The sequence below is a fragment of the Quercus robur genome, chromosome 4, assembly GCF_932294415.1.
Source record: "Quercus robur chromosome 4, dhQueRobu3.1, whole genome shotgun sequence".
Lineage (NCBI taxonomy): Eukaryota > Viridiplantae > Streptophyta > Magnoliopsida > Fagales > Fagaceae > Quercus > Quercus robur.
Genome location: NC_065537.1, coordinates 80,591,135 through 80,603,153, shown reverse-complemented (window position 1 = coordinate 80,603,153; position 12,019 = coordinate 80,591,135). Strand labels below are relative to the sequence as shown.

The 12,019-nt window shown below is 33.8% G+C and overlaps 1 protein-coding gene and 1 long non-coding RNA gene across 8 annotated transcripts in view; both read right to left on the bottom strand.

Annotated features, from left to right (window-relative positions):
- LOC126724324 (uncharacterized) overlaps positions 1-12,019 on the bottom strand; it is a 107,895-nt gene that overhangs the window by 81,321 nt on the left and 14,555 nt on the right. The gene's annotated exons all lie outside the window — the stretch shown is intronic.
- On the bottom strand, positions 1,455-5,156 carry LOC126724303 (alanine aminotransferase 1, mitochondrial-like). Of its 7 annotated transcripts, XM_050428912.1 has the most exons (6): positions 4,842-5,155; positions 3,822-3,974; positions 3,384-3,494; positions 2,829-2,903; positions 2,309-2,398; positions 1,455-2,090 (listed from the first exon to the last, which is right to left on the bottom strand). In XM_050428912.1, the coding sequence occupies exons 2-6, from the start codon at positions 3,843-3,845 to the stop codon at positions 2,040-2,042; spliced, it is 351 nt and encodes a 116-aa protein (XP_050284869.1). In that variant the 5' UTR covers positions 3,846-3,974; positions 4,842-5,155; the 3' UTR covers positions 1,455-2,039. The 7 variants fall into 7 exon arrangements, 2 of the variants coding, with proteins under 2 accessions (XP_050284869.1, XP_050284870.1); XM_050428913.1 differs by lacking the exon at positions 2,309-2,398 and having other exon boundaries at positions 4,842-5,156; XR_007654903.1 differs by lacking the exons at positions 1,455-2,090; positions 4,842-5,155 and adding an exon at positions 3,037-3,188 and having other exon boundaries at positions 2,155-2,398; positions 3,822-3,841.

The following is a 12,019-nucleotide window of genomic DNA, read 5'->3' as shown; positions in this document are numbered from 1 at the left end:
CAAGATTGTTCAAGTCAAAATTCAAGAACTGTAAAGCTGCAGAAAGTAGAAGTCAGTTTCTGTGAAGCTTGACTGATCGAAAGAAAAGCTCGACCGATCGAAAATCGTAGTCTGTAGAATTTTAATTAGGCCCAAAGCTCACAAAAACATTTAGGGTTTGAGTTAAACACTACTTGGTATAAAAGGAAAACTCTAACTACATTTTACAAGTTATTGGAAGTCTTGTGAGTTACTCCTATGAGATTTGTGAGGTTTTATAGCCTTCTAACTCAACAAGCATCTATCGGAACAAGATCTACAATCAAGAACTAGTGAGTTACTACATAAAGATCTACTACTGATGGTGATCTAAACTTTTGAGTGGAATTTCAAAGTCACAAACGTCGGTGTTTGTGTTCAACAAATTTAGATAAATTAGTTAGTAGAGTCAAAGCTACATGTGGTTGTGTGAGTAAGTACTACAAGTTTTAGATTTTAGGGAGAAAATCTATTGTAAAACTTCCACTCTATCAAAGTGAATTTGTTTACCTTGAGGATAGCTAAGTTAAATTCTCGCCAGGTTTTTTTACCTTGAAATTGTTCATTTCATTGGTTTTCCTAAGTCGTCATATTACTTGTCGTCTTTATTTTTCCACACTTTGTGATATGATTGTCTATGTTTAACCTAGATTTGAAAAATCAATCTAAGTACTTGGTCAATTGATTAGGTTAAACAAAACTGGTTTACAGGAGTCTAAACAAACAAACAATATCTACAAGTATAAATATATCTAATCCAACATAAAAATATAGAAATTTGTACTTATAGGTACAGCTCAATGTTGAAAATCTAACTTGTTTATTAAAGAGACTAAAAGTGAGTTCAAACAATGATAAAAGAGTATCAAACAAATGCAAATATACAAAGTATAGAATATAATGTTACTTACCATTCAACATAATTATACTACGTCAAATGCATCATATAATCAGTTGAATGGAAATTTGTTTTGTCCATTGAGATAGAAGCCTCAATGTGTGTTTTCAACTACTTGAATGACAGTAATAGGAAGGAATACAAAAATTAAAAGCACAATATACTACAACAAAGTTAGTTTGTTTCGAGGGTCAAAACCCTTAAAAAAAAGTATTAAAAGCCCTCAAAAAAGATATTTTGAGGGTCTAGAAGACCCTTGATAACCTTTGAAACAAATTTTCCCACAGCAAAAATTTCAGTGGCCTAAATGACCCTTGAAACAGAAATTTCGACGACCTACATAACTCTTGAAAAAAATGTTTTATGGAGGATTGGCGACCCTGGAGAAATTCAAAAATAAATAAACAATAACCTTTTTTGAGGGTCTCCGACCCTTGAAATAAGGTTTTTCTCCTTAAAAAATAAAAAAACCCACAACCATGCACATATACTTTAAAGAACCACATATTACAAAATCTATATTATAACAAAACACAAATATCAAAACAAAATTCAATTAGCTTTCTAAATCACTAAATCCTTCATTTAAATCACACGCAAGAAAACAAACTACTTTGTGCAGGAACAAAAGGCCAGTAGCCATACAACACCCAGATCAGCCTAGTGGCTGCACAAAACACAACCAAAGCTGCTATAAAAATTCTAAATGACCCCCTCAACAAAAACACAAACACAGTGCAAATAGCTGCACTAAACAAACCAATGGACAAAATACATATTTCCAAACTAGAGCCCAAATAAGCAATTAGTGTCAAGCCTCAAGTACTCAAAATTTGAAACAACCAACAAAAATTATTCGATCTTAATGGTTAGTAACATACATATTCTATCAAACAAATATATTAAGCACTTACAAGCAAATTAGTTTTTACTTATTAACAGACTCTTTCAAATTTTAGAACATCATGAAGAACTAAATGGTACTTCATCCCATGTGCTTGAGGCAAATAATGTCAATGCCTACTCTTTTCCATTGACTATATAAATAATGTCTCATAAATTAATATGATTATAAATTGTGCAGTTTATACACAACCAAGATTTACTAAGGTTTTCTTTGGTACTAATGAATTCCTCTGTCCACTTCCATGTTCAGTCTTGAAACCCAAACTCCCTGCAAAAAACAAGAGCAAATATAAAGAGAAGTAGCAGAATCTGCCAAAACACAATGACAAACAACATAAACAAACTTCAAGCAATTAAACAGAATAATTGAGATACATTTTAACAGGTAGAGGTGGTGTCAGCTCTGCCCAGCAGAGTCCTGGGCAGAAATTTATTAGGATTATTTTGAGTTTCATTCAAGTGGAATACCTCCAAAACTTATCTTACACTGTTTGGCAAGCTTGAACCATTCAGTATGGAAAGATCCCTCCACATCAATCCTTTCATATGTATAAGCACCAGAATAGTCTTGTTGATCTTAAAGACGAATGATTCAATTAGAAAATAATAATTTCACAGCTGTTAAGTAGTTCATAATGGCTTTGAACCAAGTTTACAAACAAGTGAACACCTTATTATCCAGTTTAAATCTCCAAGTAATAGAACATGGTATTAACACCTGACAATCCAAATTTCAAATTCCACTAAAATCGGCTCAAATACATTACACATGATCTATTCACAATTATCATTTTCCTGATATACCTATAGAAAGTTCACTGGACATTAGTTGTAACTTTAACATAGCAAATCAAATCAGATCTATTCGGTAGGGCTCCAAGCAAGCAAAGGGAGTCAATAAAGAGCAAACAAAACCAAATTTAGTTCCCTACAAGTACTCAAATCTCTATTTATTACTAGAGTTGCATGATGTTTCAACATCTTTTGCTAATAAGAATTTACCAACCTCATCTGCCAGTAGCACAAGACCTTCTTTCCCGCAGAATTCCACAATGTCACGCTGGTTCTCCTCACCAAGAACCTGCAGGTACAACAGATAAATCATATAATATACAGGGACAAAAATAGACACATAGCAATGCATTCTCTTTTACGTGAACTTTAGATATTTTGCTAGTCAAATCTCTACTTCTTCAAACCTACTAATAGCAAACCTGGCCTGTTGGGTTTCTGGGATTTATAACAACCAAAGCCCTAACTATGATGCCTTGGGACTTGGCAGCCTCCAATTGCTTCTTAAGTGAAGAGACTTCCAATCCCCATCCTGTTGCTTCATTGAGAAAGTAAGGAACCAGAAATGACCGTACTTCAAGATTGAATGAAAAATTTAAAAAAAAGAATAAATCAACTTTCCATTTTCCAACTTCCAGGTTACCAAGTCAGGTCAGTGTTAAAGCTATGCTTAAAAAAAAAAAAAAAAAAAAAAAAAGTCTTTTCACTTGGCAGTTGAATACAACCAATCTTGAGCTTCTGAATAAAGTGCTACAGATTAGAAGCATACCAGTGTACCACCATGGAGATCAATTGAAGCAGGGTATAAAGGGTACTGAGGAATGGGACAAAGAAATCCATCATTTTCTGATTTTATCAGTAATTGCATCATCATATGCACCTGGTAAGAGAGAAACACAATCTGTTATAAATGTATCAATTGGAAATGGAAAATACTGGCAGTTATAGAAACAAAAAGAAAGTGAAGTCAAAATTTACAGCTGGGCTTGCTCCATCTGTCAAGAAGTATCATTTGGATCAGCTAAGAAAACCATCACGAGCTTCAATACCAGCTGCAATAGTATCACATAAGAATAACCCAAAAAATATCATTTTTATTTCCTACAATAAAACAGAGCTACCAAACACTTTATTTAAATGAGAAGCAGCAATAACTATGGATTCAACAATCAAACAAAACGAAATAGAAGTTAAGGGAAAAATATACCATATATGATACTTTGAGAGGCATTATCTTCCTCACTTTCCTTTGGGAGTGAATGTGTAGAGGTTATGCTCATTTTGTTCCTCAGCTAAATACTTGACCTTCCTGATGGGATTTTCTATTTGAGATTGATCTTCATTATCTGCCATAAATAATCTACCCGTATTGTATAAGTTAATCTGTTGGCAAAATGATTAAAATCTAAAAGGCTTTGTCTATGATCTGAATCATGTGTGACAAACAAATGAAGATTGTTTTGTGAATTAATCGTAGATAACACTAGGAGATGAGCTAGATATGACATTGTTAATGATTTTTGGAAGTCCAGCTACAAAAGCTTTTGTGTATACTCCAAATTTCCTACAGAGAAGAGTATTCTTTAACACAAGTTTCAAATGTACAAATTATAAATTTGTAGCAACTTCTTGATATCACATAGTCCAGTCCTTTCAAAATTAGGGAACTCAAAAAACTCTAATTTATACTCCATAACACAAAAAACCAATAAAAATGGATAATAAAATTGCATTGATTTTAGCTTAAATAGCATGAGAAACACAAAGACTTACGCTGCACTGGTATAATCAATATATCCATTGGGGAAACCTATATTATAGCTGATTTTCAATAATTAACATACACATAGAATTTTCAAAATCAGCATCAAACTCTCAGACAAAATACTGGAAAACAAAAAATAACAAACATAGCACCACCAAAAACCTCATAGATCCAACCCATACTTAAATTTATACTATTGTTATACCACACCGTTAACACTTAGAAACTCCTTCTTAAGCATTTCTTCAATATAATATGTTCAAGCCTCTTAGATCCAATCCATACTTTAGATTCCAAAGGACATGTAACCCAAACCCTAGCCCCCAAATTATACCAATGGTGAGGAAGAGAAATATCTACCGATGGAGAGAGAGAAAACGAGAGAGAATACCAAAATTTTTTTGGATAGTTCTACTATGTAATTTTCATAATTTTTCGGGAAACAAACAGAGAAAGACAGACCTGTAATCGGAAATGGGGTGGCAAAGAGTGCTAAGTCTATCAACGGCTCGCTTGTCGTCGGAGATGAGACAGCTGACCACCGCAAATCAGCCCGTCAGAGATGAGATGAGATGAGCTCCGAACTTTGAGTTTTCTGAGATGAGCTCAGATCGATTTTGAGAGAATTTTCTGATTGTGTGAGCGGTTTCTGAGTGTGGAGCGTGAACAAAAATGAGTTTTCCCTTTTGTGTTTTAATTTTGGACTTTATTTCAAGGGTCGGAAATTTTGAGATATCTTCTATCAAAGGTTGTGATTGGATGCGTTGACAAATGTTTAAATTTGGAGGTAAAATTAGCGCTGGAGTGTAAAAACTAGCCCGCCTAATTTTAATAGATTATTCCGAGGGTTGTATAGGTTTATTTCGAGGATTTTAATGATCCTCGGAATAAAGTTAATCAAACTTAACACCCCAATTTTTAGTGATGGTTTCGGCACTTTTTAATCAACCCTTGAGGAAAGTGGGTTGAAACAAGTCAAGTTTGTTGTAGTGAATTTCAAAGAACACATATTGATTGTTTAATCTACAAAATCAAATATATTTTTAAAAAGTCATACAAAAAATTTCAAACTACTGTGCAAGTATGTGACTGGTTTGTACTATATATGATAATGGAGGATCAAAAATTAATTTTACCCAATGCCATCTCGGATGCACAACCTATCCAATGTCCAACACAACTTAAGATAGAAAGTTTCATTGAGGCAAAATTTAAAGCCATTAGAGAAAAGAATGCATTTTTCTAAGATAAAATCTTTGTTTTTTTTTTCTAAAAAAAAAAAAAAAAGAAGACGACAAAAACTAGTTAGCTAAAATTACAATACCATGAGTTTAGTTCAGTTCTCGATCGGGGAACCAACTTTTGGACATGGTCTCTCCTCCATTAGAATGTGAATATGCACATTAAATTAACAAGTACGGGGCTAAACTTTCGGAAAAGGTCTCCTCGTTAACATGACTAACACATAAATTAACAGCTAGGGGGACAAAATTAACAGTTAATCCTCTGTTCCATTGAAATTGATAGAGATACCATCAATGAGGTGGTGCTCTGGACCGAGAGTGGTGGGTTGGAGTTGGAGAGAGAAGATGTGGAAGCCATAGTTGGACCTACCGACTGTTTTGAAGATGATGTTGCCTTTGGGAATGGGATGATCCATTTGAGAGTGAGTGTGTCGAGAGTGAAAGGGTGAGTGGAGATAATTAAGATTATTAGTATTCTGTATTTATGTGGAGAAGCGGCGAACCAGTGGTAATACGCATGAGGTGACGTAGCATGCATTGGTCGTCTTTTCTTGACTAATCAGTAAATCCACTCTGTTCAAATCTTGAAATTTATGAATTTTCAAATGGATTGCAATGAATCTTCAAGAGATTGAAACTTGTTTCTCAAGTCAAAATTTTATGTGTGCTAAAGTGTTATATAATTGTGTTTAAGAGAGTTTATCAACATGGGGATGTAGCTCACATGGTAGAGCGCTCGCTTTGCATGCGAGAGGTACCGGGTTTGGATAAGGGTGTGACACATCTGCTCATGCGCATCCATCTTAAAAGTGCAGGCAGATTACTAGATTATGATTTTACTAAGCTTATGAAAATTCAAGAATGGAATAGGAGAATGACTTCAAATTATAGCCAAGAGTAAAAGGGTTTTGACTTGCTCCACTTTATAATGGCAGAGATAGCCAGTGACATTTTTCAAGCAAGAACTGGTTATGGATGTAAAGTAATAGTAAGAGGAAAGTAGCAAGAAAGTAAAAGCTAAGTGTGTCAATTGTAGGCTGTTCAAAGAGATTAGAGACTCACTCACATGTGCAGTATAAAGTTGAACATATTTCACTAGGATTGTGTAACCAGTGAGTGAAACAGATTGTGTGAGAGTTTTATGATCAAAACGATATTGCTTTGTGCTTTTCCTCTTTAGTTTTTCTGAAGGCTAAAATGCTGCTGGAGAGTATGCAATCTACCGAAGCAGATTGTACCTTGTCCTGGTTAGCTAAATTTTTGCAATACTCATGTCAATTACCTAATTTCATCCTAATAAAAATTGTCAATTATCTGAAAAGTGCACCAAATTGAGCACTGAAACTAACTTACTTTAGCTCTCATGGAAAGAAACTCACATGAATTTCACATTATTACATTAAGAAGACTCACCAATGGATCCACGCCACTAATTACATTAGTGTCATGTGATTTTTCCATCCATTAAAGCTAAAAAGAAGTTAGTCCCATAAATCAATTTGACAGATATGGAAATCTCAGAGATACAATGAAGAATTGAAACCCAGAAGCTTGACAATGATGTTGATTGATTAAGAATTGTTGATATAGTGCGTTTTAAGCTCTTCTTAATATTCTTTTAGGGTTTTAGAGAAAGGAAACCGAAACGGTTCATTTTGGAGAGAGAGAGAAAAAAGAAAAAAAGAAAAAAAAATGTTGAAAATTTTTGGAGTTTAAAAATGGTACAAGTCTTCTGCAGTTTTATTTTCTTATTGGTTCAGGATATATGCTCAATACTGCTTAAGCAATGCAAAATTGGTTTGCATTTCCAATTGAAACCTTTTTCAACCCTTACTTACTAATTGAAACCTTATTCACTTATGTCCATCTAATTTCTTGGTTTGAATTGGAACCTGGTATAGCTGCTACTACTACTGGCTGTAGTAATTGTGGATCATTCACTTATGTTGTGGTAATCATGCTAAATAATAAATAATGATCCTACAGTGTTTCTAGGTGTTGTATAATTTGACATTTCAGTCTTGGTCATCAGCTTTTGCTTATTTAACTTTAGCCAAGTCTTCGCTTCATGCTATTACCCTGTTCCAATTTCACTGTGATCATTGACTACTTTAAAACATTTCTTTACAAATTGTCCTCCGAGAGGTGTGCAAATTTAAGATTCTTGATACGCTTGCAAGTCTTCGCTTAATGCCTCTTCTTGTTAGATGGGTTTGATATTTAATCCATATCTTGAAGCTGAAACCTAATGATCCCTTCACAACAACATCACCACTTTGCCTTCATAAACGTGGCTTGGCTGTCTATCTGGTAAAGCAGCCACTACTTTGGTAGATTAGGAGGATTTTCAAGGATGCAGAGAGATGGGATCATTGGAAAGGTGAAATAGCCAATGCCAAGAAGCACCAAGCACAGCAATTAACATGTTTGAATTATCTTATACATACAAGATTTACACATGGTGAGAGGGCCTTTGCATACATTGGATACATTAAATATCTTATCATGTTAAGAAGTAACATCAAATCATACATTCTTTCTTCTTTTCCAAGTAAAAATAGGGTTGATTCATTCCTAGGAATTAAACCTCTAAAGAAGTCATTGGACCATAAGATCACTGTTATCAAATCTTAAATAGGGTAGATTCGTTCCCTTCAAGACATGCTTGGATTGCAACCTTTTTTTTGCATTGCAGCAACATTCACTAACCATATAATGATACAAAGAAAAAAAATGGAGAAAAATTGGTGCTTACATTAAAACTCTGGTCCAATACCATCTCAATCTCAAAGATTAAAATAAATAAATAAAAAACCTCCAATTATGACTAGTCCAAAGAAAGAAAAAAAAAAACATGGGATTTAGTTTTATTAATTTTTGGGTATGCTTTAGATTTAGATTTATTTTGTATCACAGAACAAAGAGCTAAAATGACCTCAGAAATGCACGAGGGAACAGTTTTGGTTTGATTTTAGTTAATAGTTGGTTCATACACAATCTTGGCTATGCTAATAACAAATTGGCATTCGGTCCACTTTATCAATTCAGTCCGATTCGGTATACTATAGTCCACTTTGGTCAATTTTGGTCTAATTCGGTCTACTTTAGTCCACTTCAATTCAATTAGGTCCATTCGGCCTACTTCAGTCAATTCAGTCCAATTCAGTCTATTCAGTCATGTTCGGTCCATTCAAACCCATTTGGTCTACTTTGGTCAATTCAGTCCAATTTGGTCCATATGGTCAACCTAGGTCTATTCGGTCCAATTGGCCAATTCGGTCCCTTTAGGTCTTTTAGGTCAAATTTGGTCCATACGGTCCACTGAGGTCTGTTCGGTCCAATTTGGTCCATTCTATCTATTTAGGTTCATTCGGTCCAATATGGTCCATTCAGTCCATCTAGGTCTATTCGATCCAATTTGGCCAATTCGGTTCAGTTAGGTCTATACTATTTCGTCCAATTTGGTCCAGACGGTCCACTTGGCCAATTCAGTTCAGTTAGGTCTATTCGGTCCAGTTCAGTCTACTTTGGTCAATGCAATCATGCTCTGTCCAATCCGGTCCACTCTGTCCTATTCGGTCCAATTCGGTCTATTCGGTCCAATTAGGTCTATTCGGTCTAATTTGGTCCATACTGTCGACTTAGGTCTATTCGGTCCATTTGGTCCACATAGGTCTATTCAGTCCAATTTAACCAATTCGGTCCAGTTACGTTTATTCGATCCAATTTAGTCCATACGGTCCACTTAGGTCTATTTAGCCCAGATTGGTCCATTCAGTCTACTTTGGTCAGTTCAGTCCTGTTTGGTCTAATCTGGTCCATACAATCCATTCATTTCACTTCGATCTATTCGGTGCAATTTGGTCAATTCAGTCAAGTTAGGTCCATTCAATCCAATTTGGTACATACGGTCAATTCGGTCCAGTTACACACACACACATATTTGTTTATTTATTTTATTATTTTTTGTTTGAATATATAATCAACCTCATTTAATTCATTTAAATGTAATGATGTTAAAATAAATGAGTAACTACCATAAATATTAGATTTGTATACTTATAACCTTATTATTTAGAAAGACTTTCATTTTTTACTTAAATTTAGCCGGACCGAAGTGAACTGAAATGCTATGTTAATGTGGCTCAAAATAAATGTAGCAATAATAAATGTTATGCTTAAGATTTTAGATATTACAAGTTTTATATATATATATATATATATATATATATATTTGGATTTAGAATTATTACTCTCAACCTAAACATGTCTTCTCCCTATGCCTATATGCAAGTGTACAAAAATGGACCGAAGTAGATTGAAATGGACAAAGTGAACAAAAATGAATTGAAGTGGTCTAAATGGACTGAAGTGAACACAAATGGAACATAGTGGATTGAATGGACAAAATAGGACCGAATGGGAACAAGGAGGGCTGAATAGGACCAAAGTGGACTGAATAGGACAGAGTGGACCAATGTGAATCTAGTAGGAACAAATAGGACCGAATAGGACCAATGTCGACTAAATAGGACCAAGACCAAATAAGACAATGTGGACTGAATAGAACCAAAGTAGGTAGAATGGACCAACGTGGACCGAATAGGACCAATGTGGACCAAATAATACTTTTGAATATTTATCATTTTTATTGCATTTTTAGGGATCATATTTCTAATTTCTAATGTTTATTTTGTTTGCATTTTTTAATTCAAAACTAAAGAGCTTAGCCCAAATATAATAAAATCTCATACTTTTTAACCCAAAATGAAGCAAGAAAAAAAAAATTTTTTGAGCTAAACTTGAAAAGGCAACCTACAAAAGAATTAATTTAAGTCTCAATTTGTCCAAAATGCACCGAAATTGATTGAGTAGACTAAATGGGACCAAAGTGGATTGAAGTATACCTAATTGAACCGAATAACAATTGTTTAATTTTTAGGGAGAACAAATTATACATTATATTATAATTACAATTACAAATTATTTAATTTTTTCTCACGTATCACGTGGATCTGTGACTAATTTTCCATAAAAATGATGTTAAAACGAAATTTTCTTAAAATAAATTGTTAACTATTATCTTAAAAGTACCCGTTAACGTGACTTATTATTATTATTATTATTTCTATAAAATAAAGTGTTCTTCGCTAGAATGATTTATGGCTGGCACATTAAATTATCTGCTAGGGGACAAAACTAACAGCTAATCCGCGGTTCCACTAAAATTTTTTGGGTGTGGCTTGTAGTAGAAGTATTACTGTTCACAATCCCTGCCCATTTTTTTTAGATTCAGAAGGGGCCCGAGGCCCAACACTTCCGTTGTGCTTCACGTGTTCTTGAGACCATTGGTTGCTTTTTCTTTGCTTGATTGTACCAAGAAACTGAAAAATAAAACTAATGATATCGATGAAATTCGTCTACATTGAAACTCGGTCCTGCTTTTCTTGTGTGTCGTTAATATCAATAGGATTCCTTTTTTCAAATATCTCATGATGTTAATATCTTAAAGATCACTCCGGACAGTGTTTCACTGTTTCCCAGCAGTGTACTGTCTGGACTCTGTCATATCATCTAGACCATCTCGGGTCTCCCATATATATTTGTTATTACTTTCGATGCACCTCTCTTTTATTCATTTCAAGATTTCTTCAAGATTTTTAATCAACCGATTTTTTCTCATATATTTGCTATTACTTCCTATGCACCTCCCTCTTTCATTCCAAGATTTGTTCAACAAAAATACGAGTACTCTCTCTCTCTTTGATTTTCTTCTTCCCCTCGGTGGTTTTTTATGCTATTTCTAAAAACTTTACTGGAAATTTATTAATTATTCTATCTGGCAACTCTGCTTTTTTGTTTAGTCATTTGAACAATTTTCTATGGTTCAAATGATTGGTTTTATTCAATGCAGTCTTGTTGCTGAATATTATTTAATTAGTGTGGTCCTTGTTGCTCTACTAACTACTACGCAAGCGTTTATATATCATTCAAAACATTTATGATGTCCTAAAGAAATTTTTTTTGCCTCTATAATCTTATCAAACAGGATAGAAGATGGCTTTTGATTATGCATTCATTCTTTTTGGCAACTCTTTTATATATGTAGTTTAAGTAGCACTTCCTAATATTTTTAATGGTAACATTTAGAATTTAAATTCCCCTTTTCAATTGTAACCATCAAAATTATCAACAAAATAATAATAATAATATAAGATGACTTATAGTGTGATTATTGTGGATGCAAGTGCAATTTTCCAATTCAACTCAACATTATTTATATCTGTCGGTATAAATATATCTAATCCAACATAAAAATAATGAAATTTGTATTTATGGGTACAGAATTCAACTCAATGTAGAAAATCTAACTTGTTTATTAAGGAGACTAAAAGT